This window comes from Ranitomeya imitator, chromosome 8 (genome assembly GCF_032444005.1).
Source record: "Ranitomeya imitator isolate aRanImi1 chromosome 8, aRanImi1.pri, whole genome shotgun sequence".
NCBI lineage: Eukaryota > Metazoa > Chordata > Amphibia > Anura > Dendrobatidae > Ranitomeya > Ranitomeya imitator.
The window spans coordinates 194667393-194692963 of NC_091289.1; the positions used below are offsets into that span (position 1 = coordinate 194667393).

The 25571-nt window shown below is 46.7% G+C and overlaps 2 protein-coding genes across 4 annotated transcripts in view; one reads left to right on the forward strand and one right to left on the reverse strand.

Moving 5' to 3' along the window:
- The window catches only part of PIGK (phosphatidylinositol glycan anchor biosynthesis class K), a 123869-nt gene extending 119734 nt beyond the window's left edge, over nt 1-4135 (reverse strand). The window contains exon 1 of one of the 2 annotated variants that reach the window (XM_069738305.1): nt 3995-4135. In XM_069738305.1, the coding sequence (XP_069594406.1) occupies nt 3995-4075 (81 nt within the window). In that variant the 5' untranslated portion in view covers nt 4076-4135. The remainder of the gene's footprint in view (nt 1-3994) is intronic. The other variant, XM_069738304.1, reaches the window with a different exon arrangement.
- Nucleotides 4136-4168: 33 nt separating this feature from the next.
- The window catches only part of AK5 (adenylate kinase 5), a 161435-nt gene continuing 140032 nt past the window's right edge, over nt 4169-25571 (forward strand). The window contains exons 1-3 of one of the 2 annotated variants that reach the window (XM_069738313.1): nt 4169-4294; nt 6669-6725; nt 8437-8553. In XM_069738313.1, the coding sequence (XP_069594414.1) occupies nt 8536-8553 (18 nt within the window). In that variant the 5' untranslated portion in view covers nt 4169-4294; nt 6669-6725; nt 8437-8535. Of the gene's footprint in view, nt 4295-6668; nt 6726-8436; nt 8554-13945; nt 14468-25571 lie in introns of those variants that run through there. The other variant, XM_069738312.1, reaches the window with a different exon arrangement.

A 25571-nucleotide genomic window follows, 5' to 3' on the forward strand; every position in this document is an offset into this window, starting at 1 on the left:
AAACCATTTAGAGTTCAGCAATTTCAAGAGGCGCCTGCAGGTTAACAGAGAATTTCTACCATTAGTTAATAATAAATGAATCTCCCTTCGAATGGAAGTAATCACAAATCTAGACACTAGCGGACCCACAAGGCTACCAGTCAATCACCCCAGGTCCGGCTCCTAGACCGCTGCAGTGGAAGTTGTGGACATTCAGTCACATCCTCAGCAGGAGAAAGGTGCAATTCCATGTCAGGGTCAGGCATCAAGATAAATGGCCGCCGATCTAATACAAGAACAGCTCGTACTGTGGATGCTCAACTAGAGTTATTATTTCCTCTGGCTTATAGAAGGGGAGTTTGAGTGGAGGACCCCTTTATGATATCCTTATGCCCTATAGACAGGGCTTACCGTACTTTATGACACTATTCCATCAAAATAGAGCGCTCTCATAAAATGTATACAGTGAGCCTGCATTAGCTGTGATGGAGAAGGAGGTTGGCTTAGCTACTGAACAGTCAGCCCCCTTCATCACGCGACGCCAAGTGCTTTGGAGTCAGCAAGCAAAGGTTCCAACCCCTTCACAAATGGCCAAAAAATAGTAATACATTTACTGAAGTCAAAGAGTGACATCACTGTATCATTTTATTTTTTATAAACAGGGACATTAGATAATAGGACCTAAATTAAAGTGATTAACATTTATAAAATTGTCTAAGGACTGACAAAAATAATAATTTTACCAAAATAATAAAAAACTATAAAATTATATTCTTTTTTCTCTTTAGCTAGAGTTGAAATCGTTACCTTTTTATCAACTCTAATAAATAATAAACTACGGTAGTTCAGACTCCACAGCCCTGGTACAAACACAAAAAAAAAGAAGCACAGGGAGCCCTCTGCCTGTGACACGATGACTGAGGAAGAGGAGAGTCCAGCACCTGCAGGGGTCCAGACAAGGATGAATAGTGCAAATTTGATAAAGGATATTTCTATTTTTTTTTTTTTTACATTTGAAGTACAATATATAGATGGTTTCAGATAGGAGGACTTCAATAATGACCACTAATAAACATTGTCACAGAAATTGGCTCAGCAAGTCAGTCGTATCCAGAAATAAAGCCTCCGGGTTATAAGCTCGGATTTTTAGAATTCACTGTAACACCGGCTGATCATCCAGAATTTCTGAAGTCAGATCTGTGTCAGTCATCTCATAGATGGGGGCAGATAGTTCAACTGCACTGTCAACAATTCAGATGAAAAGCAAACTAATAACAGTAATAATAATAATTATTAGTTCTACAGGAACAGAGTTGCTGTATGCTAGCAGCTGGTGAATAAAGGGGTGGGTTAAAGGGTTATTAGCAACAAAGTAAGCGGGTTAGGGACCCCCAACAATTGGGCTCTGCATAGCCACATCCTGAATGGAGCACATACTTGCCGCCGCTCCATTGATTCTCTATGGGAATACTGGAAATAGCGGCTCGCTGCACTTGGCTTTCTCCAGCAGTCCTGTAAACAGGGAACGGAACGGAGCAGAGGCTGAGCGCATGCACCTCTGATTCACTCAGAATGGGATCAGAGACTTATTCTTGACATCATGGGGTCCAAGTGGTCAGAGCCCCGTCCCCCACTATACACTGGAGAAGCCTGGATGTGCAGGGAACGCTCTGATTTTAGAATATATCGACTGCCAGCAGATTGGGGGCAGACTACAGTCACTGTCCCATTCATCTGCAGAATTATAAGCACCTCCTGAAAATAAATAAAACCTTGAGAAGAACCGAATAAATGCACCAAATCCACCAGACGCATCTTGACCATCGGCAGATTTTTTATCCCCCCCGACACAAAGGTTGAGTTGCTGCCCACAGTCCTGCATGTACAGACCTGGGCCAAGCTGCAGTGGCCTGTTGGGGGTCCCTCCGGCACTGAGCCCCCAGCCCATTCACCTGTCCTGAGGCCACAAACCTCTCCTCTGTTCTGATATTTTGTTACAATGTATAAATCCAGAGTTGATAGTGAACTAGACACAAGTGTAACAAACCCTCAGCTGTAAAAACAACCAAAAGCTGGAGGGCACTATTGCTAGGGATCTCCCATTACATGCTAAATAAATGTGACACAAGCAAGCAAAAGAAAAGTAGCATGGATACAACAGGGATGACCTAAAGAAAAAATATTACAAAAAATGTAAACTTTATTAAATAATAATACACAACACTGCAAAAGTTAAAATTGCAAACCGCAAGCAAGACTAAACATTGACCTATAATAGGGTCATGCCCCTGCCACACCTCAGTAATATGAAAAACAACAACCCCCACATCAAGCCACATACAAGTCAGTGTCAAAACTGACCCCCAAAAACATGCCAAGATAGAACAAAGTCACGCTGTATAAATAACGCAACTAAGCAATAAGGCACGACTCCATAGACCGTAATGGTAAATGGACAGACAGTAAGAAATAATAAATAATCCACTCCTCAGATGAGCAATATTAACAGATTTCGTTTGTGAGACTTGGTATGTTGTTAACAGAAAAATGTCTGCTAAAAAAAAGCCCCCAGAATACAGAAGCAGTAGAAGCTCATATCAGGGCTGTGGAGTCGGAGTTAGTTTTGGTTGGAGTCGGTAGAAATGTACCGACTCCAGCTTTAAAAAAAATGTATTAATAATTCATAATTGAACTTTCATATGAATTTTATAAATGTTACTCAAATATATATGTTCTATCAAACTATGAACAACAGTGATAAGCAAATAAGAACACATCCAGTACATTTCAGCAGAATTTTTCATGTGCACTAAAAGAAATTGAGAAATTTGACCGTTCATCAAAAATAGCAGTGCAACAAGCGATTCCTCTGTATCCTGACATTGTCAGAGATGTTGCCCGAGTGGTCACTGCTTTGCCACCAACCCAAGTTAGTATAGAGAGGTCGTTCTCTGCTCTCAAAATAATTAGATCAGATTTGAGGGCATCCATGAAGGAGGATCTGACGGAGGCAATACTTTTTCTGAGGACAAATTTATAGATTTCTTCTTATTAACTGCATAACAGTGTTTATTGCATATTTACTTACAAGAGTTTAGAAAAGTTTAGCAAATAAATTTTATATGTTCTAATTGTATTCTAATAAATATAGTTTTTGCTCTAAGTGGTCTAATTACTTATATGATGGTGAGAAACTGAATAAGCACCATGTTAATATTTGACAACAACAGTAAATTTATTGTTACGAATTGGCCATTTATGAAGGAGTCGCCACTGTGGCTTACCAACTCCACAGCCCTGGCTCATATCATCTAAGCCTAGTGCATAAACAGCCCCTATAGAAAGAAACGATAATCCATTGATAAGGCATGTAATCAGAGCAAACCTGCACATATCAGAAGAGGCTTGTGTCATATAAATGGGAGGCAAAGGGGAAAGCCCGTACAACCTGGGCCTGTGGATGGAATCTGCGCAAAGCGATGCCGCTATGGAACATCGGTGCGACAAGACATAAGAAACATGAGGGAGGCAGGGGCACTGAAATGCCCAACGCGTGTCGCCAGAAAGCCTGGCTTCTTCAGGGGCTGAGTCGCTGCCCACAGTCCTGTGTGGCCTGTTGGGGGTCCCTCCGGCACTGAGCCCCCCGCCCATACACCTGACCTGAGGCCGGGAGCACAGGCTTCTCCTCTGCTCTGGTATTTTGTTACAATGTATAAACCCGGAGCTGATAGTGAACTGGACACAAGTGTAACAAACCCTCAGCTGTGAGACGTGTGAGGTCTGCACTATGCAGATAGCTATATTCCCAGTCACACATCCCCTTTAATTATAGGGGTTGTCCATGTTTGGGGGGCTGACCTCGTGCCGCTGCCACCTGGGTGGTTACTTTGGGCACCAGCACCCCCATGTCAGGCACCGTGTGATGTCTGCACAATGAATGGCCGGGACCCGCTCTGTCTGTCTGTCTGTCACCTCACAGCGGCACACATTACATATAATGGCGGCCTCCTCTCACCTCCGCATACTGAGCGCTCACTCCGAGGACAAGCAGCAGCGCACACAGCAGCGCCCGGCACCCGCAGCTGAGCGCCGCCATCTTCTCTCCTGGCTCCTAGGTGACAGGAGGCACTTCCGCGTCACGTGACTCGCTGAATACGTCACGTGACTTGTTGTCAAGCTACTACCCAGCGCAGTGCATGCCGGGTAAGGAAGCTGATATCGATGCTTGTGACTCTTGGTCAGGACTCAGGAGGCGTCAGAGGAACAACTAGTCCCAGAATAGAATATGAACCTTTACTTCACCTGTAAAAATATGGTCAGTTTCATATGAGCGACGCGTGAAAAACAGGACAGGAATTAGTGTGGTTACTCCCCAGCAACCAATCGGATATAGGCTTTCATTTTATAATTTTCTGAATAGGAATAAAAAATGTAATTGGGTTGGCTGTAATGAAGCTGTTTCCACTAACAACCAATTATATCTAGGCTTTCATGGTGGGTTCTGCTGTATGAGAAATGTTTTCTGGTTGGCTGTTAGGGGCAGCAGCTTCATTGTATCCAATCAGATTGCAGCATTGGTTTTGTCATTAGTTGTATAAGAATGAGAGCTGTAATCTGATTGGCTGTAATCTGGTTGCTAGGGGAAGTAGCTCCTTTGTCTTTCTGCCAGTATGTGTCCATGGGCGCTCGCTGGAGATACTAATGATCAATGGCCGATGGGCACTTTGACGGCACCTCTTCAGTTTGGGGTTTGCAGCATCCATTAGGCACCAACAACTAACCTGATCTCTGTGATGGAAAAGTCACACCTTGCAACCAAAAGTCTTAACAGGTTTTGATTTTTCATGACTGTAAGCACAGGGACTCCCAAGAATCCAGACCCCTCTGTCCCCCTCCTTCAGACCCCTGTGTCCCCCTCCTCCATACCCCTGTGTCCCCCTCCTCTATACCCCTGTGTCCCCCTCCTCTATACCCCTGTGTCCCCCTCCTCCATACCCCTGTGTCCCCCTCCTTCAGACCCCTCTGCCCCTCCTCCTCCAGACCCCTCTACCCCCTCCTCCTCCAGACCCCTCTGCCCCCCTCCAGACCACTCTGCCCCATCCTCCAGACCCCCATGTCCCCCTCCTCCTCCAGACCCCTCTGTCCCCTCCTACTCTAGACCCCTCTGTCCTCCTCCTCTAGGCCCCTCTGTCCTCCTCCTCCGGACCCCTCTGTCCCCCTTCTTCATACCCCTCTGTCCCCCTCCTTCGTACCCCTCTGTCCCCCTCCTCCAGACCCCTCCTCCTCTAGACCCCTCTGTCCTCCTCTAGACCCCTCTGGCCTCCTCTAGACTTCTCTGTCCTCCTCTAGACTTCTCTGTCCTCCTCTAGACCCCTCTGTCCTCCTCTAGACCCCTCTGTCCTCCTCCGGACCCCTATGTCCCCCTCCTTCGTACACCTCTGTCCCCCTCCTTCGGACCCCTCTGTCCCCCTCCTCCAGATGCCTCTGTCCCCCTTCTCAGGACCCCTCTGTCCCCCTCCTCCAGACCCCTCTGTCCCCCTTCTCCAGATTCCTCTGTTCCCCCCCTCTGGACCCCTCTGTTCCCCCCCTCTGGACCCCTCTGTCCCCCTTCTCCGGACCCCTCTGTCCCCCTCCTCCAGATTCCTCTGTCCCCCTCCTCCAGACCCCTATGTCCCCCTCCTCCGGACCCCTGTGTCCCCCTCCTTCATACCCTTCTGTCCCCCTCCTTCATACACCTCTGTCCCCCTCCTTCGGACCCCTCTGTCCCCCTCCTCCGGACCCCTCTGCCCCCCTCCTCCGGACCCCTCTGTCCCTCTCCTCCAGACCCCTCTGTCCCCCTCCTCCAGATTCCTCTGTCCCCCATCCAGGCCCCTCTGTCCCCCCCCCCCTCTGGACCCCTCTGTCCCCCATCCAGGCCCCTCTGTCCCCCCCCCTCCGGACCCCTCTGTCCCCCTCTTCCGGACCCCTCTGTCCCCCCCCTCCGGACCCCTCTGTCCCCCCCCCTCAGGACCCCTCTGTCCCCCTCCTCAGGACCCCTCTGTCCCCCTCCTCCGGACCCCTCTGTCCCCCTCCTCCAGACACATAAAGCAGTAAATAATTTCCAATGGGATTACAGGATTGGGCATAATGAAATCCATATTACTTATCAGTCCCATCCCCCTCAATCAGCAGGTCAGGTTAACTTTCTTCTAAAGTCGTGGCCATCGACCTTTGCCTGTTGAAATACTACAAGTCCCCTCATTCCCGGACAGCCTATAGATCCACCAGTTCTAGGTATCTGGGCTTCTTACATCGTTCCTGTCCACAGTCCTGAAATCTCACATTACTGTAAATGATTGCTGCCATCACTGACTGCTCCATACAAATGGGGGCGTTATAGAAAGGGCTGAGACCACCGATATACACAGCGGCCCCAGTGCAATGATTTCGGTCCTATGTACCTTAATCTGGAGGCTTCATGGTCATTTATCGGGAAATTGACCACTAATATGAGGGGTGTAAAGCGGCCGCTTCCCGTGATGTTATCTGAGCTTTCCCTGGCAGTCGTAGGTGAAGGAAGCAAATGTCAATGCTGAAAAGCAGAGATAAGATCTGCAGTCAGATGGATGGGGGAAACTCATTTTATTGCAGAATTTTATGTTATTATTTTTTTATTTTATGTTTAATTAATTAAATTCTCAATTCTGTAGATGATTATGAGAACCAAGAGAAGAAAAAAACAACAAACTGGTCAAGATAAATGTGATGTAAGTCATAAATTCTTTATTAATCGGACGCATTTACTTTTACGGTACAGTGTTGCAGACATGCTCTGTGCAGGGGTTATTATGCAGGGAGGGAGAGGAAGGGAGCAGCGACATCACATAGTCTTCTAAGGGAGAGTGTTGCAGACATGCTCTGTGCAGAGGTTATTATGCAGGGAAGGATAGGGGGTAAGCTGTGACATCACATAGTCTTCTAAGGGAGAGTGTTGCAGACATGCTCTGTGCAGAGGTTATTATGCAGGGAAGGATAGGGGGTAAGCTGTGACATCACATAGTCTTCTAAGGGAGAGTGTTGCAGACATGCTCTGTGCAGAGGTTATTATGCAGGGAAGGATAGGAGGTAAGCTGTGACATCACATAGTCTTCTAAGGGAGAGTGTTGCAAGCATGCTCTGCAGAGGTTATTATGCAGGGAGGCGGAGGAGGGGATCTGTGACATCACATAGTCTTCTAAGAGAGTGTTGCAGACATGCTCTGTGCAGAGGTTATTATGCCGGGATGGGGAGGAGGTAAGCTGTGACATCACATAGTCTTCTAAGGGAGAGTGTTGCAGGCATGCACTGTGCAGAGGTTATTATGCCGGGATGGGGAGGAGGTAAGCTGTGACATCACATAGTCTTCTAAGGGAGAGTGTTGCAAGCATGCTCTGTGGAGAGGTTATTATGCAGGGAGGGAGAGGAGCTGAGCTGCAGCATCACCTATTATCTTTTATGGGAGATGGTTGTGGGCATGCTCAGTAATCTACAGTCATTATCATCTGAACTAAACAAAAGTCTAGGAAACCTTGGAATAAGCGGCCAAAAAAAACAACCCAATTATATAAAGGCCAGGGGCTCCAATAGCAAATATAGCTCAGACAAAATCGAGGAGTCGTACATCCATCAACTATATAAAATTCCAACTTTTATTAGAATGACACGAAACCTTGGAATAAGCGGCCAAAAAAAACAACCCAATTATATAAAGGCCAGGGGCTCCAATAGCAAATATAGCTCAGACAAAATCGAGGAGTCGTACATCCATCAACTATATAAAATTCCAACTTTTATTAGAATGACACAAAACAATAATTATCAGAGTAATGATGAAATCCGATTCAGAGGTGAAGACTTGACCATGAACAATGTGGTACAATGCACTACGGAGGGGCGAAAGCTGCAAAAAAGCCAAAAATAAGTCCATGCCAGAGATTAAACACATAGTGATAGACATAACTGAAAGAAGGACTGAAATGACCAATGATCAGGGAGTAATGTAAAAATTCAAAGCCGCAGTGTACGGTCACAGAACTGTTTATTACCCAATGCTCCCTGTGCTGCACAACGTGTATAACCCGACCCCTGAGGAAGCCGTGAAACGCCTGTCGGATTTGTACACGCACGTGGTGCACAGGGAGCAATGGGTCAGCGACATTCTCTGACACAGTGGAATTGGATTTAGGTTTCTTGATAAATAATGTTATTTTCATGCACTGTTACTATTTATTCACTGCAGGGTATTTGCTTATTTTGTTTTTATCTTCGGTTTTGTCCAATTATAATAAACCGTGTTAATAAGCCATAAATCTCGGATAATATCCAGTTTGGGTTTAGCGGTTTTGTCTCTTCTTTGCCTTTCGTGTCTTCTCTTTCTCAGTCTTTCGCTGTCTCGTCGGATATTCCTCACACCTGTCTCTTCTACTCCTGTGTCTCCAGGTAAATCGTCAGCTAGCGGCGATCCGTCTCCTCTGAACAGAATAATGGGTCCGCTGCAGTGAAGCACCGAGGCTACGGGCCGGACGGTCCTGGGGCTTTATGGATACAACATCACGGGTAACGCCAGCTTTTAAGAATATATAGGAGATATTGCAAGTTCCGCTGTTTCCGTATCCGCCTTAATTTCTATATGGGTTATGGAACAGGCATAGCTCCGTATTCTCAGCTTCTTTTGTAGCTTTACATCCAGTGGTCGGGAGCCTGGACCGAGGGGTCACTGCTTCAGCCACGAAAGGCCGAGATAAGAAGAATCTTCTAAGATCCACATCCATTTTCTATAGCTTTCAGCTGACTTCTATCTCTCCCAATTCCTCCATACAAATACCAATATTCTTTATTCTAAAACTTTCTTTATTATAAAGTTTTCATCAAGTGAAAGGCCCCCATAGACACTAGGTAGCTGTTGGGCAAAGGTCATTCAGCTCTTGGCTATCCCTCCTGATTCCCCCCGCTTCCAGACTCCTCTGTCCTCCTCTGTTCTCCTCTATTCTCCTCTGTTTTCCTCCCCCAGGCTCCCCTGTTCTCCTCCCCCAGGCTCCCCTGTCCTTCTCCCCCAGGCTCCTCTGGTTTCCTCCCCCAGGCTCCTCTGGTTTCCTCCCCCAGGCTCTTCTGGTTTCCTCCCCCAGGCTCTTCTGGTTTCCTCCCCCAGGCTCTTCTGGTTTCCTCCCCCAGGCTCCTCTGTCCTCCTCCCCCAGGCTCCTTTGTCCTCCCCCAGGCTCCTCTGTGCTCCTCCCCCAGGTTCCTCTGTCCTCCTCCCCCAGGTTCCTGTGTCCTCCTCCCGCAGGTTCCTCTGTCCTCCTCCCCCAGGTTCCTCTGTCCTCCTCCCCCAGGTTCCTCTGTCCTCCTCCCCCAGGCTCCTCTGTCCTCCTCCCCCAGGCTCCTCTGTTTTCTTCCCCCATGCTCCTCTGTCCTCCTCCCCAAGGCTCCTCTGTTTTCTTCCTCCATGCTCCTCTGTCCTTTTCCAGGCTCCTCTGTTTTCCTCCCCTAAGGCTCCTCTGTTTTCCTCCCCTAAGGCTCCTCTGTCCTCAACCCCCATGCTCCTCTGTCCTCCTCCCCCAGGCTCCTCTGTTTTCTTCCTCCATGCTCCTCTGTCCTTTTCCAGGCTCCTCTGTTTTCCTCCCCTAAGGCTCCTCTGTTTTCCTCCCCTAAGGCTCCTCTGTCCTCCTCCCCCAGGCTCCTCTGTCCTCCTCCCCCAGGCTCCTCTGTCCTCCTCTCCCAGGCTTCTCTATCATCGTCTTGTCTCCAGGGAGATCTATGGGATTGGCCATTGGAAATCCCAATCCTGAATCTGTCTGTTCCGCGATATTATTTGTCGGGGGAGAGTCCGGAGACCCCCATACACACCAGACTGTCTGCTGATCCCGCTAACATCGGTGGGGTCAGCTGACTTTAGTCTATCCTGTCAGCCCCGTTACTGTCTCCGCCATAGATGACTGAAGTGAGAATAATGATCTTTTCGGGTTCCCATGGACCTTGGATAACTCTGCACCGGCCGCTATTTGTGACCTCCGTCCCTCTGCCATCTTAATGAGTGAAGCTGATGGAGAGGCGGCCGGGGTAACGCTGCTCTTCTCCCACTGAGCCGGCAGTTGCCTTGGCAGTGGAGCCGCTCTGTGCATCTCGCAGCTTGGCTCAGACAAAGCCTCCTCCGATCCATTCTCCTCACTGCCAGCGATGAATCAATGCAGGATCATCCTCTGTGGATCCCTCCTAGAGCACGTGGCAGATCTGACTAATGAGCCTTCCATCTTCTTCTAGAGTAAAGTCTCATTTCCAGCTCCAATATCAGATGCCGCTCCTGTTTCTTCTCATTTCGGGACGTGGAGAGTTATTTGGGGCATTAATTTCCTGCCGCTAAGTGTTGTCAATCCCAGTGACAGCAGAAGGTTATGGGACGTCCTGCTGAGATGCCTCGTCTGGGGGGCCTGTCTAAAATCCTGGTTGGGGGCCACACAAGCTTCTTTTCCTCATACCATCCCCTCTATAGGTATGCATGAAGAGTCATAGTCACAAAAGCTCCTCGTCACCTCTAGTATAACATGTCTATCTGGACATAATCTACATGAAGTAGCTATAGAGGGGGCACAGGTAAAAGGTGCCACTGGCCCTGATGCATATTAGGGCCCAATGAGATATCACTGGTATTGTACTTTTACATACGATATGGCAAAAAGATTTGGGTCACATGTCTTAATCATTGATTTCCAGTCTCTCCCATTGTCCCCAGTGTATAACCTCCAGCCCCATCGTCCGCAGTGTATAGCCTCCGGTCTCATCATCCCTGGTGTATAACCTCTGGATCTGTCATTCCTGGTGTATAACCTCTGGCCCTATTGTCCCCTGGTATTTAACCTCCAGCCCCATCACTCCCAGTGTATAATCTCCGGGCCCGTTACTCCAAGTGTATAATCTCCGTGCCCGTTACTCCCAAGTGTATGCAGCACTCTTGGTTTCCCTTATGTGATCTATATACAGCAGTCTTGGTGTCTATTTTCTGATGTATATACAGCAGTCTTCATATATCCTTTATGATGTATATACGGCAGTCTTGCTGTCTCCTATTTGATGTACATACAGCAGTGTTAGTGTCTCCTATGTGATGGGTATACAGCAGTCTCGGTCTCCTATGTAATGTATACAGCAGTATCGTGTCTCATGTGATGTATACACAGCAGTCTTGATGTCCCTTATTTAATGTATGTACAGCAGTCTTGGTCTCTCGTGTGATATATAACAGAATCGTGTCTCGTATGCGATGTTTCTACAGCAGTCTTAGTGTCTCCTATGTAATGTATGTACAGCAGTCTTGATCTCTCCTATGTGATTATATATGGCACAATCGTGTCTCCTATGTGATGTATATACAGCAGTCTTGGTGTCTCCTATGTGATGTATATACAGCAGTCTTGGTGTCTCCTATGTGATGGGTATACAGCAGTCTCAGTGTCTCCTATGTAATGTATGTACAGCAGTCTTGGTCTCTCCTATGTGATATATATGGCACAATCGTGTCTCATATGTGATGTTTATCCAGCAGAATCGTGTCTCCTATGTGATGTATATTCAGCAGTCTTGGTGTCTCCTATGTGATGCATATATAGCAGTCTTGGTGTCTCCTATGTGATGCATATACAGCAGTCTCGGTGTCTCCTATGTGATGTATATTCAGCAGTCTTGGTGTCTCCTATGTGATGTATATACAGCAGTCTTGGTGTCTCCTATGTGATGTATATTCAGCAGTCTTGGTGTCTCCTATATGATGTATATACAGCAGTCTTGGTGTCTCCTATATGATGTATATACAGCAGTCTTGGTGTCTCCTATGTGATGTATATACAGCAGTCTTGGTGTCTCCTATGTGATGTATATACAGCAGTCTTGGTGTCTCCTATGTGATGTATATACAGCAGTCTCAGTGTCTCCTATGTAATGTATGTACAGCAGTCTCGTACCTCCTATGAGATATATACTGCAGATCTCCCACTGCTTCTCGCTGTGATGAGACCTGCAGTGTAATATACATCTGTGTTCGGTACAACCGACTGCTGCGATCAGTTCTTTACAACACTTCTAATCGCAAAGAGTCGCCTGCGCTCCTGACAGATGCAACCTGGAAAAACAGTTGTAAGCAGCAACATGAGTCCCAGCAAACATCACTCGTCTCACCACAGAGAAGCAGCCGTCACATTTAGGGGGGAGGTCATTAAATGTTTGACCAAATACAGCAAGATACATTTCAAGTTGATAATTTTCTACGGCCGCAAATAATGGTATAAAGATCCAAATGGTTCATGGCAGAAAAAAGGTTCCAGCCCCGTGTCCTGGAGGTAGTGATTGTGCTCCGCTTTCATTATTCAGTACGTGGATAAACGCTCCTTGACGGATCTTCTCGTCCACTGCCCGATATAACCTGAGCAGAATAAACCTTATGGACAGATGAGACGCCGAAGATACCTGCTACCAATTAAGATTGGAACTGAAAGGGTCAGCGGCAGATGATAGGAACGTGGTTCATGAAGGAGGAGGGAAGGGGTGTAATATATCCTGAAATAGCTCTTAAAGAGTGTACGCTGCTTTAATTTTTTTTTTCATAAACCAATATTACTTGTGAAAGCAAGAAACTTTGTATTATATTTCATCAGAAAAATCAGCTTCTTTCTCTTGCTGGACCCATTGTTCATACCTGATAGGAGCAGAGCAGTGACCCCCGATAGCAGCAGATCAGTGACCCCCAATTAGGGCAGAGAATTGACCCCCGATGGGGGCAGAGCAGTGACCCCCGATAGGGATAGAGCAGTGACCCCCGATAGGGACAGGACAGTGACCCCCGATAGGGGCAGAGCATTGACCCCCGATGGGGGCAGAGCATTGACCCCCGATGGGGCAGAGCAGTGACCCCCGATAGGGGCAGAGCAGTGACCCCCGATGGGGCAGAGCAGTGACCCCCGATAGGGGCAGAGCATTGACCCCCGATGGGGCAGAGCAGTGACCCCCGATAGGGGCAGAGCAGTGACCCCCGATAGGGGCAGTGCAGTGACCCCCGATAGGGGCAGAGCAGTGACCCCCGATAGGGGCAGTGCAGTGACCCCCGATGGGGGCAGAGCAGTGACCCCCGATAGGGACAGGACAGTGACCCCCGATAGGGGCAGTGCATTGACCCCCGATGGGGGCAGAGCATTGACCCCCGAAGGGGCAGATCAGTGACCCCCGATAGGGGCAGTGCAGTGACCCCCGATAGGGGCAGAGCAGTGACCCCCCGATAGGGGCAGTGCAGTGACCCCCCGATAGGGGCAGAGCAGTGACCCCCCTGATAGGGGCAGGACAGTGACCCCCGATAGGGGCAGAGCAGTGACCCCCGATAGGGGCAGTGCAGTGACCCCCCGATAGGGGCAGTGCAGTGACCCCCCGATAGGGGCAGAGCAGTGACCCCCCGATAGGGGCAGTGCAGTGACCCCTGATAGGGGCAGAGCATTGACCCCCGATAGGGGCAGTGCAGTGACCCCCGATAGGGGCAGTGCAGTGACCCCCGATAGGGGCAGAGCAGTGACCCCCCTGATAGGGGCAGGACAGTGACCCCCGATAGGGGCAGAGCAGTGACCCCCGATAGGGGCAGAGCAGTGACCCTCGATAGGGACAGGACAGTGACCCCCGATAGGGACAGGACAGTGACCCCCGATAGGGGCAGAGCAGTTAGCCCCGATAGGGACAGGACAGTGACCCCCGATAGGGGCACAGCAGTGACCCCCGATAGGGGCAGAGCAGTGACCCCCGATAGGGGCAATGCAGTGACCCCCGATAGGGGCAGAGCAGTGACCCCCGATAGGGGCAGTGCAGTGACCCCCGATAGGGGCAGAGCAGTGACCCTCGATAGGGCAGAGCAGTGACCCCCGATAGGGCAGTGCAGTGACCCCTGATAGGGGCAGCACAATGTACATGAGCCATCCTTAGTGGAATAGTTCTTGGCTTGTCGTTGGAATAGCTCTTGGCTGCTCCTAATCGTCTTGCCATGCCAGTGTATGGACGTGGAGGAGCTTTCCCCGGAGAGGGCAGGGACCTGGCACATCCTGGGTCTGGGGAGCCTGTGTGATCAGTGGCTCAGCTGCTGTTCAGCTGCTTACATTGCAGGCAGTGCACATTGTGTGGATGAGGACGGCAGGCGGCAGCCCCTGTGTGCAGTCATTGGGCTGGTGCTGGTGCTGACACTGGGAGGATTGTGAGTCAGGGAGGGCTGTGTCACTGGGACGAGGGGAGGACTGGCAGCTGAGCGCTGGGATGTCTGTGCACTGATCTGAAGAGCCGACAGTTCATGGTCATTGATGCCTGGACACTGGTGACACCGAGCTGAAGACTTGTGGCGGGGACAGTAGAGGACTCCTCATCATCACCATCATCATCATCACTGTGTGCAGACATGAGCAGCACTGACCCCAAGGAATACCTGGCCAGGAGGGAGATCCCGCAGCTCTTCGAGGTAAGGATCTCCTGTGTCTGCAGCCATTGTCTGTCCCATTAGTACATAATATTGCATTACACAGGATCGTGCTCCTGCCCTGGAGCATTATAAGGTATTGTGCGCTTCTATTATAATCCCACAGTGTGACACAGCGCTGCAAATGTATCAAGTCTGGTGCCCAATTCTGCATATTATATCATGCCAGTATCTGCCACATTGTATCCCGGGTGGCATCTCTGTGCCAATATACACGACTTGGCAGCACTATGACAATGTAGTTTATCTAGTACCAGTATAACAATGTAGCCCAACTAAAGTACCGGTGTACAGTACCGCTATGAAAGTGTAGTGTCCTATATAATACCACTAGGATAGTGTAGCTTCCTATATAATACTGTTATGATAGTGTAGCTTTCTTTATATAGTACCGCTATGATGGTGTAGTGTCCTGTATAATACCACTATGATAATGTGGTATACTATGTTATACCACTATGATAGTGTAGTGTCCTATATAATACCGCTATGATAATGTAGTGTCCTATATTATACCGCTATGATAGTGTAGTGTCCTATATAATACTGCTATGATAGTGTAGTGTCCTATATAATACTGCTATGATAGTGTAGTGTCCTATACAATACCGCTATGATAGTGTAGTGTACTATATAATACTGCTATGATAGTGTAGTGTCCTATATAATACCACTATGATAGTGTAGTGTCCTATATAATACCGCTATGATAGTGTAGTGTCCTATATAATACTGCTATGATAGTGTAGTGTCCTATATAATACCGCTATGATAGTGTAGTGTCCTATATAATACCACTATGATAGTGTAGTGTCCTATACAATACCGCTATGATAGTGTAGTGTCCTATATAATACTGCTATGATAGTGTAGTGTCCTATATAATACCACTATGATAGTGTAGTGTCCTATATAATACCGCTATGATAGTGTAGTGTCCTATATAATACCGCTATGATAGTGTAGTGTCCTATATAATACAGCTATGATAGTGTAGTGTCCTATATAATACCGCTATGATAGTGTAGTGTCCTATATAATACTGCTATGATAGTGTAGTGTCCTATATAATACTGCTACGATAGTGTAGTGTCCTATATAATACTGCTATGATTGTGTAGCTTCCTATATATAGTACCGCTAGGATAGTGCATCTTCCTATATATATAGTACCGCTAGGATAGTGTAGCTTCCTATATAGTACTGCTATGATAGTGTAGCTTTCTATATAGTACCGTAGGATAGAGTAGCTTCCTATACATACTGTAGCACCGCTATGACAGTGTAGCTTTCTACATATAGCACCGCTATGATAGTGTAGCTTCCTATATAGTACCACTATGATAGTGTAGCTTCCTATATAGTAGCACTAGGATAGTGTAGCTTCCTAGATATAGTACCGCTATGATAGTGTAGTGTCCTATATAATACTGCTATGATAGTGTAGTGTCCTATATAATACTGCTATGATTGTGTAGCTTCCTATATATAGTACTGCTAGGATAGTGCATCTTCCTATATATATAGTACCGCTATGATAGTGTAGCTTCCTATATATATAGTACCGATAGGATAGTGTAGCTTCCTATATATATAGTACCGCTAGGATATTGTAGCTTCCTATATAGTACCGCTATGATAGTGTAGCTTCCTATATAGTACTGTAGGATAGAGTAGCTTCCTATACATATTGTAGTACCGCTATGACAGTGTAGCTTCCTATATATAGCACCGCTATGATAGTGTAGCTTCCTATATATATATAGTACCACTAGGATAGTGTAGCTTCCTATATATAGCACCGCTATGATATTGTAGCTTCCTATATATATACTACCACTAGGATAGTGTAGCTTCCTATAGATAGTACCGCTATGATATTGTAGTTTCCTGTATATAGTACCGCTAGGATACTGTAGCTTCCTATATATAATACCGCTAGGATATTGTAGTTTCCTGTATATAGTACCGCTAGGATATTGTAGTTTCCTGTATATAGTACCGCTAGGATAGTGTAGCTTCCTATATTGTACCGCTAGGATAGTGTAGCTTCCTATATATATATATATATAGTACGGCTAGGATAGTGTAGCTTCCTACATATAGTACCGCTAGGATAGTGTAGCTTCCTATAGATAGTACCGCTGGGATAGTGTAGCTTCCTATATATATAGTACCGCTGGGATAGTGTAGCTTCCTATATATATAGTACCGCTAGGATAGTGTAGCTTCCTATAGATAGTACCGCTGGGATAGTGTAGCTTCCTATAGATAGTACCGCTAGGATAGTGCAGCTTCCTATATATATAGTACTGCTGGGATAGTCTAGCTTTTTATAGTACCGCTGGGAAAGTGTAGTTTCCTATATATATAGTACCGCTATATGCTGTCTTCCTTGTACTTTTGTAACAATGTATCAGTTACAGAATCAATGTAGCTGAACTCCTGGTAAATAGCTATCATGTACCCGTGTCTCCTTCTAGTAAATCCCCTGCAGCTGTAGATTTCCGCTTCATGTTGGATAGATTAATACCAGAGTAATCCTTGTGCCATAGTGAGCGGCGGTTGCCAGTGCAGTGTGATGCGCCATCTGATGCCGTCGTTGTACACATTTATACATCTGCTCCACATTGTGCGCAGCCGGCGTCCGTGCCCACCACATTCTGCCTTACCTGCCTGAGCAGGATCCATCTCCGCGTGATGCGTCGTCCTCTGCGCGGGTGGAAGACGGGATCATTAGGAAACAACATGTTTGTCTTTGGTGTTCCCAGTTTCTCCCTGTGATTGTGGTTTATTGTGTGCAGAGCATTAAATCCCCAGTGTCCACAATGAGTGCGGTGCCAGGATCCCGGGACGTACCGGTGTGCCCGTGGTGCTCCATCATTATTGGAAATCACTAGCACCGAGGCCGGGACGCCATTCGTGGCAATATCAGGGGTCCTGGGCACTAGAGGTTAGTACTGACCCCGTGTGTGGAGTCAGGGAGGAATCGTTCCCCATGTATCTAGGATGGTGAGAAAGCTGGCAACTCCCGCTGGAGCTCTGATGACAATATTGTTGTCACCATCTTTCCCAAGATCCGATATAACTAAGAAATTTCGGAATGTTTAAGACTAAGTTCACTTGTGGCTTTTTTTATGCTTTTTTTTTTTTTTGCATGAAAACCGCAGGCTACAGTCAGAAAACTGCAGCGGAGATTACATGCATTTTTTGTGATCTCAATGGGGAAAAACTTCAGTAAAAACTTCAGTAAAAACTGAAAGAATCAACATTTTGCTTTTTTTTTCTTGGTCTTAAAAGCGGCAGACAAAAAAATGCAATGTGCAAATGAGATTTTTGGAAATATTTTTTCATTTTGCCGTTATTATAAAATGTTTTTTTTTTCCACTAAAAAAATCATGCGGAGAAAATTACATTGATCGTATTACATGCAAACAAGTCATGATACTCTAAAAAGTTTGAAAAGTTAAGGTTTGGGGAGAGACCCTGTTCCTGATAGAGTGACCCCAGAATTTATGTTCTTGGCATAAATGTGCGACAGGCAGGTCCTACATATGGGCCCAGTACTGATCTGCAGAACAGGGGTCCCTCCGATCCATACAAGGGGCATCAATGGGCCACCATATTACAGGGGCATTACTTCTGGGGAAGAATATTTCCAGAATACGATGAGACTTCAGTCCAAGGGAAATCCCTTCTTACCTCTCTAATCTCTTACACTGCCATGTGTGCAGAATTATAGCTCTTTTATATGGAGGCGTAATACCGCCATGTAGTGACCATGTTGGATAACACAACTTTCCAGGAATCAGATATAACTAAAGGAGGAAATCTGAAATATAACAAATTACTAAAATAAATCTTATTTTCCTTACTTTTGTGAACTTTTTGACTTCTACTGGTTATCATTGCTTCCTATAACCGCCATAGAATACACTTGGCTGTAATGTAGGACCCTATGTGTTATCGGTCCTGGTGTAACACATCTTATATCTGTATAATACCCTCGGTAATAATAACAGCAGCTTACGATAACTTATCCGGCTGCAGACTCCCCTCCCTGGGGGATGAGTATAATTCTGTCCTGTAGTCACATACTGTCACATTATAACGCCATCTGTGGCCGTGGTGCGGTAAATATAACGGAATAACTCGTCCGTATCATTAAGTCCATTCTGTGCCACAAATATCGCGTACCTCGCCCATTCTCCATGGTGAATAGACTAATGGGGCCTCATTGTCGGCTTTCTATTACCCAGAGCTGTAAATAGCCGCAGCGGCGGATTCTTTACCCGGTTCTTAAAAATTCTACCTATCTTTTGATCTCTCTTCTTGACTCGCTTTCACGAATGTAGGAGCAAAGTAAAGATTTCTCTACTTAATTGCAAGTTTTGAGCCCGGATCAATGCGTCAGTGAGGTCAATGTATCTGTGCGATGTAATTACAGAGGGCGCGGTCCATCCGAGACATGGAGCCCGAGGGGCCCCAACTAACCTTCCTCAGGAGTGCACTGCCATGAGTGATAGTGATGATGTTAGTTGGGCGTCTTCTTGGAAGTTGAAGATTAAATTATCTTTAAAAGGGCTAAAAAATGGGCCAATGCAAAAGTTTGGGCACCCTTGTAGACTTGTGTGCTCAGATAACTTTGACCTTAACTTTTGACCTTAATTAGCCTGTTAAGGTTATGGCTTGTTCACTACCCCCGCTTGACTCCAAAAGACCTTCAGAAGGATTTGGCAGACTGTGGAGTTGTGGTACATTGTTCTACTGTTCAGAGACGCCTGCACAATAATAATAATTTTTATTTATATAGTGCCAACATATTCCGCAGCACTTTACAATTAAGCGGGGACATGTACAGACAATAAATTCGCTACGAGTTAAGACAATTTAACCAGTGACATTAGGGCTGAGGTCCCTGCTCGCAAGCTTACAATCTACAAGGAAATGGGGGGACACAATAGGTGAAAAGTGATTGTTATTTCAGGTCTGGCAATTATAATAAATAGTGATTTTCATATAAAGCTGCATGATCCGGTCATCAGCCCGTGTGTTTAAGTGCAATAGTCAAGTATCAAGTGCAGTTATCGTGTGCATAGAGGGTGTGGAGACAGATGAATAGTAGGGGGCAGATTCAGAATAATATTTGGAAGGAGGGAACAGGACAAAGTTAGTTTACTGAGTAGTTGATGTGGTCGGCTTGTTTGAAGAGATGGGTTTTTAAAGCGCGCTTGAATAGGTCGGGGTTAGGTATCAGTCTGATCGTCTGGGGAAGAGCATTCCAGAGAGCTGGCGCAGCACGAGAGAAGTCTTGGAAACGGAGGTGCGAGGTTTGGATTACGGGGGATGTTTGTCTTAGGTCATTTGTAGAACGGAGGGCACGTGTAGGGTGATAGACGGAGATGAGAGAGGAGATATAAGGCGGTGCAGAACTGTGGAGAGCTTTGTGGGTGAGAGAGATGAGTTTATACTGGACCCTGTAGCGATTGGGTAGCCAGTGTAATGACTGGCACAAGATGGAGGCATCGGTGAAGCGGCTGGACAGAAATATGACTCTGGCTGCCGCATTCAAGATGGATTGCAGAGGAGAAAGTTTGGTAAGAGGGAGACCGATCAGAAGAGAGTTGCAGTAGTCCAGACGGGAATGAATAAGAGCGACAGTAAGAGTCTTAGCAGTTTCAAAGGTGAGAAAAGGTCGGATTCTGGAGATGTTTTTAAGATGCAGGTGACAGGAGCGAGTGAGTGATCGGATATAGGGAGTAAAGAAAAGTTTGGTGTCGAATATGACCCCAAGACAGCGGGCATGCTGCTTGGGCGTTATGGTTGAACCCTTCAGGGTAATTTCGATGTTGGGTAGAGTGAGGTTAGTAGAAGGGAGAAACACAAGAAGTTCCGTTTTGGAGAGATTTAGTTTCAGATAGAGGGAGGACATGATGTTAGAGACAGCAGACAGACAATCCTTGGTATTTTGAATTAGGGTAGGGGTGATGTCGGGGGAAGAAGTGTATAATTGGGTGTCGTCAGCATAGAGATGATACTGGAACCCAAATCTGCTGATTGTTTGTCCAATAGGGGCAGTATATAGAGAGAAGAGGAGGGGGCCCAGGACTGAGCTCTGCAGAACCCCGATAGTAAGGGGACGAGGAGAGGAAGAGGAGCCGGCAAAAGATACAGTGAAGGAGCGGTCAGAGAGGTAGGAGGAGAACCAGGAGAGGGCTGTGTCCTTGAGGCCTATGGAGAAGAGCATAGTGAGGAGGAGCTGGTGATCCACAGTATCAAATGCGGCAGAGAGATCCAGGAGAATCAGCAGAGAGCAATGACCTTTGGATTTAGCTGTTATTAGGTCATTAGAGACTTTAGTGAGGGCAGTTTCAGTGGAGGGTAAGTAGCGGAAACCAGATTGTAAGGGGTCAAGAAGAGCGTTATCCGAGAGATAGCAGATTAGATGGGAGTGGACCAAGCGTTCCAGGAGTTTAGAGATGAAGGAAAGGTTAGAGACAGGTCTGTAGTTAGTGCAGTTCTGGTCCAGGGATGGCTTTTTAAGTAAAGGGGTTATGATGGCATGTTTAAATGAGGAGGGAAAGATACCTGAAGAAAGAGGTTAAATATTTTAGTCAGGTGAGTGGTGACCACTGGTGAGAGAGACTGCAGGAGAGGTGAAGGAATGGGGTCACTATTGCAGGTTGTAGGCCGGGCAGAAGTGAGGAGCTTGGAAACCTTTTCTGAAACAGGCTCAAAGATGTCTAGTGAGCTTGAGGTGCGGCAGGGAAGGGGATCCAGGCACTGAGAAGATTGGGCTGAGATATCCTGATGGATGTGGTTGATTTTTCTAGGAAATAAGTGGCCAGATCCTCACCGCTGAGGTTGGTGATGGGGGCCTGTACTTTAGGTTTCAGGAGGGACTTTAAGGTTTCAAAAAGTCATTTTGGGTTGTTAGATAGTGAAGTGATGAGTGTGGTGAAGTAGGATTGTTTGGCCAGTTGAAGGGCAGAGTTATAGGTTTTGAGCATGAACTTATAGTGGATGAAGTCTTCTGCTAAGAGAGATTTTCTCCACTGCCGCTCTGCACACCTTGAGCAACGCTGAAGAAAGCGTGTTTGCATAGTGCGCCAGGGCTGCCGTTGTCTGTGTCGGGCCTTTCTGCGTGTAGAAGGTGCTGCTTCATCTAGGGCATTCTTCAGTGTATTATTGAAGTGTGACAATGCTAAGTCTGGACAGGAGAGTGAGGAGATGGGGGCTAAAGATGTGTGGAGGTTGTCCATAAGCTGCTGGGTATTAATGGTACGTGTATTCCGATAAGTGTGGTAAGTGGGGGTGTCCCAGGTGAGGAGACATTCTTGACAGAGAAGGAAAGAAGGTTGTGGTCCAAGAGCGGGAGTAAAGTCATGCAGCAAGCCGGGACGAGAGAAAACCAGGTCCAGAGTATTCCCGTCCTCATGTGTAGGAGAATTAGTAGACTGTGAGAGGCGGAATGAAGAAGTTAGAGAAAGAAGATGAGAGGCAGATTGGGAGAGGGGATCATTGATCGGGATGTTAAAGTCTGCCATGATGAGGGCGGGGATGTCACAGGATAGAAAGTGAGTAAGCCAGGTGGCAAAGTGGTCTAGAAACTGGCGGGAGGACCCTGGAGGGCGATAAACAACCACCACTCGCACGGAAAAGGGCTTAAAGAATCTGACGGCGTGGACTTCAAAGGAAGGAAATGTAAGTGAGGGAACCGGGGGGATGACCTGGAAAGCATATTGTGATGAAAGGAGCAAACCAACATCTCCAACCTGCCTGTTCTCAGGTCTGGTGGTATGTGAAAATTTTAGCCCACCAAACGAGAGAGCGGCAGCGACGGTGGTGTCTGAATGCTGGATCCAGGTTTCTGTAATAGATAGAAGGTTAAGGGAATTAGACAGGAAGAAATCGTGAATGTAAGTAAGTTTGTTACACACAGACCGTGCATTCCAGAGAGCACAGTGGAAAGCCATAGGAGAAGGCATGCACTGAATGTTAATAAGATTAGCAGGGTTTCTATATGCAGCTGGAGGAGAGTAATGTATACTGGTGGAGGGAGGCCCAGGGTTGGGGGAGACGTCGCCTGCAACTAGTAAAAGGAGAAAAAAACAGAGCTGGTGGTGGGATTATTTGTATGAGCATTTTGAGTGCTGCATGGAGGTATTGGATGCTTGGAGTGGGTAAGAAATGTCAGTAGAGCCTGTTGTGAATTCTGTGGATGAGTTCACTTCTGTGGTCACAAGTGGTATTGCAGTCTCTGGGCTTCCTCCCTCAGGTGTTTTGGTGAGCTCGTTGGCTGCCTTGCTATTTAGCTCCACCTGAGTCTGTCTTCCTTGCTCCTTGTCAATGTTCCAGTGTTGGATCTGAGCTTCTGCATCTTTCCTTGGGCCTGCTGCTCTGCTAGATAAGTGCTTCTAGTTTGTTTTCTGTTTTTTCTGTCCAGCTTGCTATTAACTTTTGCTGGAAGCTCTGAGAAGCAAAGGGGTGCACCGCCGTGCTGTTAGTTCGGCACGGTGGGTCTTTTTGCCCCTTTGCGTGGTTTTCGTTTTAGGGTTTTTTGTAGACTGCATAGTTCTCTTTGCTATCCTCGCTCTGTCTAGAATATCGGGCCTCACTTTGCTGAATCTATTTCATTCCTACGTTTGTCTTTTCATCTTGCTAACAGTCATTATATGTGGGGGGCTGCCTATTCCTTTGGGGTATTTCTCTGAGGTAAGTCAGGCTTGTATTTCTATCTTCAGGCTAGTCAGCTCCTCAGGCAGTGCCGAGTTGCATAGGTAGTTGTTAGGCGCAATCCACTGCTGCTTATAGTTGTGTGAGGATAGATTAGGTACTGCAGTCTACAGAGATTCCACGTCTCAGAGCTTGTCCTATTGTTTTTGGTTATTGCCAGATCTCTGTATGTGCGCTGATTACTGCACGCTGTGTTGCCTGATTGCCGGCCATAACAGTACAAGGAGCCACACCAATGATTCCCAATAGAGGGAAAAAAGAAATCCTGACATCATTTTTTTTTCTTAGCTCTGTCTTCAGTCTTTTTTTTCCCCTAGACATTAGAGTGCTTCAGGACACAGCTGTGGACATGGATATTCAGGCTCTGTGCTCCTCAATGGATAATCTCGTTGTAAATGTACAAAAGATTCAAGATACTATTGATCAGAAATCGATGCTAGAACCAAGAATTCCGATTCCTGATTTGTTTTTTGGTGACAGAACTAAGTTCCTGAGCTTCAGAAATAATTGTAAGCTATTTTTGGCCTTGAAACCTCATTCTTCTGGTAATCCTACTCAACAGGTTTTGATTATTATTTCTTTTTTGCGCGGCGACCCACAGGACTGGGCGTTTTCTCTTGCGCCAGGAGACCCTGCATTGAGTAGTGTCGATGCGTTTTTCCTGGCGCTCGGATTGCTTTACGATGAGCCTAATTCAGTGGATCAGGCTGAGAAAAATCTGCTGGCTTTATGCCAGGGTCAGGATGATATAGAAGTATATTGTCAGAAATTTAGAAAGTGGTCAGTACTCACTCTGTGGAATGAATCTGCACTAGCGGCTTTGTTCAGAAAGGGTCTCTCTGAAGCTCTTAAGGATGTAATGGTGGGATTTCCTATGCCTGCTGGTTTGAATGAGTCCATGTCCTTGGCCATTCAGATCGGTCGTCGCTTGCGCGAGCGTAAATCTGTGCACCATCTGGCGGTATTGTCTGAGAGTAAACCTGAGCCTATGCAGTGCGATAGGACTATGACTAAAGTAGAACGGCAAGAACACAGACGTCTGAACAGACTGTGTTTCTATTGTGGTGATTCTACTCATGCTATTTCTAATTGTCCTAAACGCACTAGGCGGTTCGATAGCTCTGCCGTTATTGGTACTGTACAGTCTAAATTCCTTTTGTCCATTACCTTAATGTGCTCTTTGTCATCGTATTCTGTCATGGCGTTTGTGGATTCAGGCGCTGCCCTGAATCTGATGGATTTGGATTATGCTAAACGTTGTGGATTTTTCTTGGAGCCTTTGCGGTGTCCTATTCCGTTGAGAGGAATTGATGCTACACCTTTGGCCAAGAATAAGCCTCAGTACTGGGCCCAGCTGACCATGTGCATGGCTCCTGCACATCAGGAAGTTATTCGCTTTCTGGTACTGCATAATTTGCATGATGTGGTCGTGTTGGGGTTGCCATGGCTACAAACCCATAATCCAGTATTGGATTGGAACTCTATGTCGGTAACCAGCTGGGGTTGTCAGGGAGTACATGGTGATGTTCCATTTTTGTCTATTTCGTCATCCATTCCTTCTGACATCCCAGAGTTCTTGTCGGACTTTCAGGATGTATTTGAAGAGTCCAAGTCTGATGCCCTACCTCCGCATAGGAATTGTGATTGTGCTATCGATTTGATTCCTGGTAGTAAATTCCCTAAGGGTCGTTTATTTAATTTGTCCGTACCTGAACACACCGCTATGCGCAGTTATGTGAAGGAGTCCCTGGAGAAGGGACATATTCGCCCATCGTCGTCACCATTGGGAGCAGGGTTCTTTTTGTAGCCAAGAAGGATGGTTCGCTAAGACCGTGTATTGATTACCGCCTTCTTAATAAGATCACTGTTAAGTTTCAGTATCCCTTGCCATTGATTTCTGACTTGTTTGCTCGGATTAAGGGGGCTAGTTGGTTCACCAAGATAGATCTTCGTGGTGCGTATAATCTGGTGAGAATCAGGCAAGGAGATGAATGGAAAACGGCATTTAATACGCCCGAGGGTCATTTTGAGTATCTGGTGATGCCGTTTGGACTTGCCAATGCTCCATCTGTTTTTCAGTCTTTTATGCATGACATTTTCCGTGAGTATCTGGATAAATTCTTGATTGTTTACTTGGATGACATTTTGATCTTCTCTGATGATTGGGAGTCTCATGTGAAGCAAGTCAGAATGGTTTTCCAGGTACTGCGTGCTAATTCCTTGTTCGTGAAGGGATCAAAGTGTCTCTTCGGTGTGCAGAAAGTTTCATTTTTGGGGTTCATCTTTTCCCCTTCTACTATCGAGATGGATCCGGTTAAGGTTCAGGCCATCCAGGATTGGACTCAGCCGA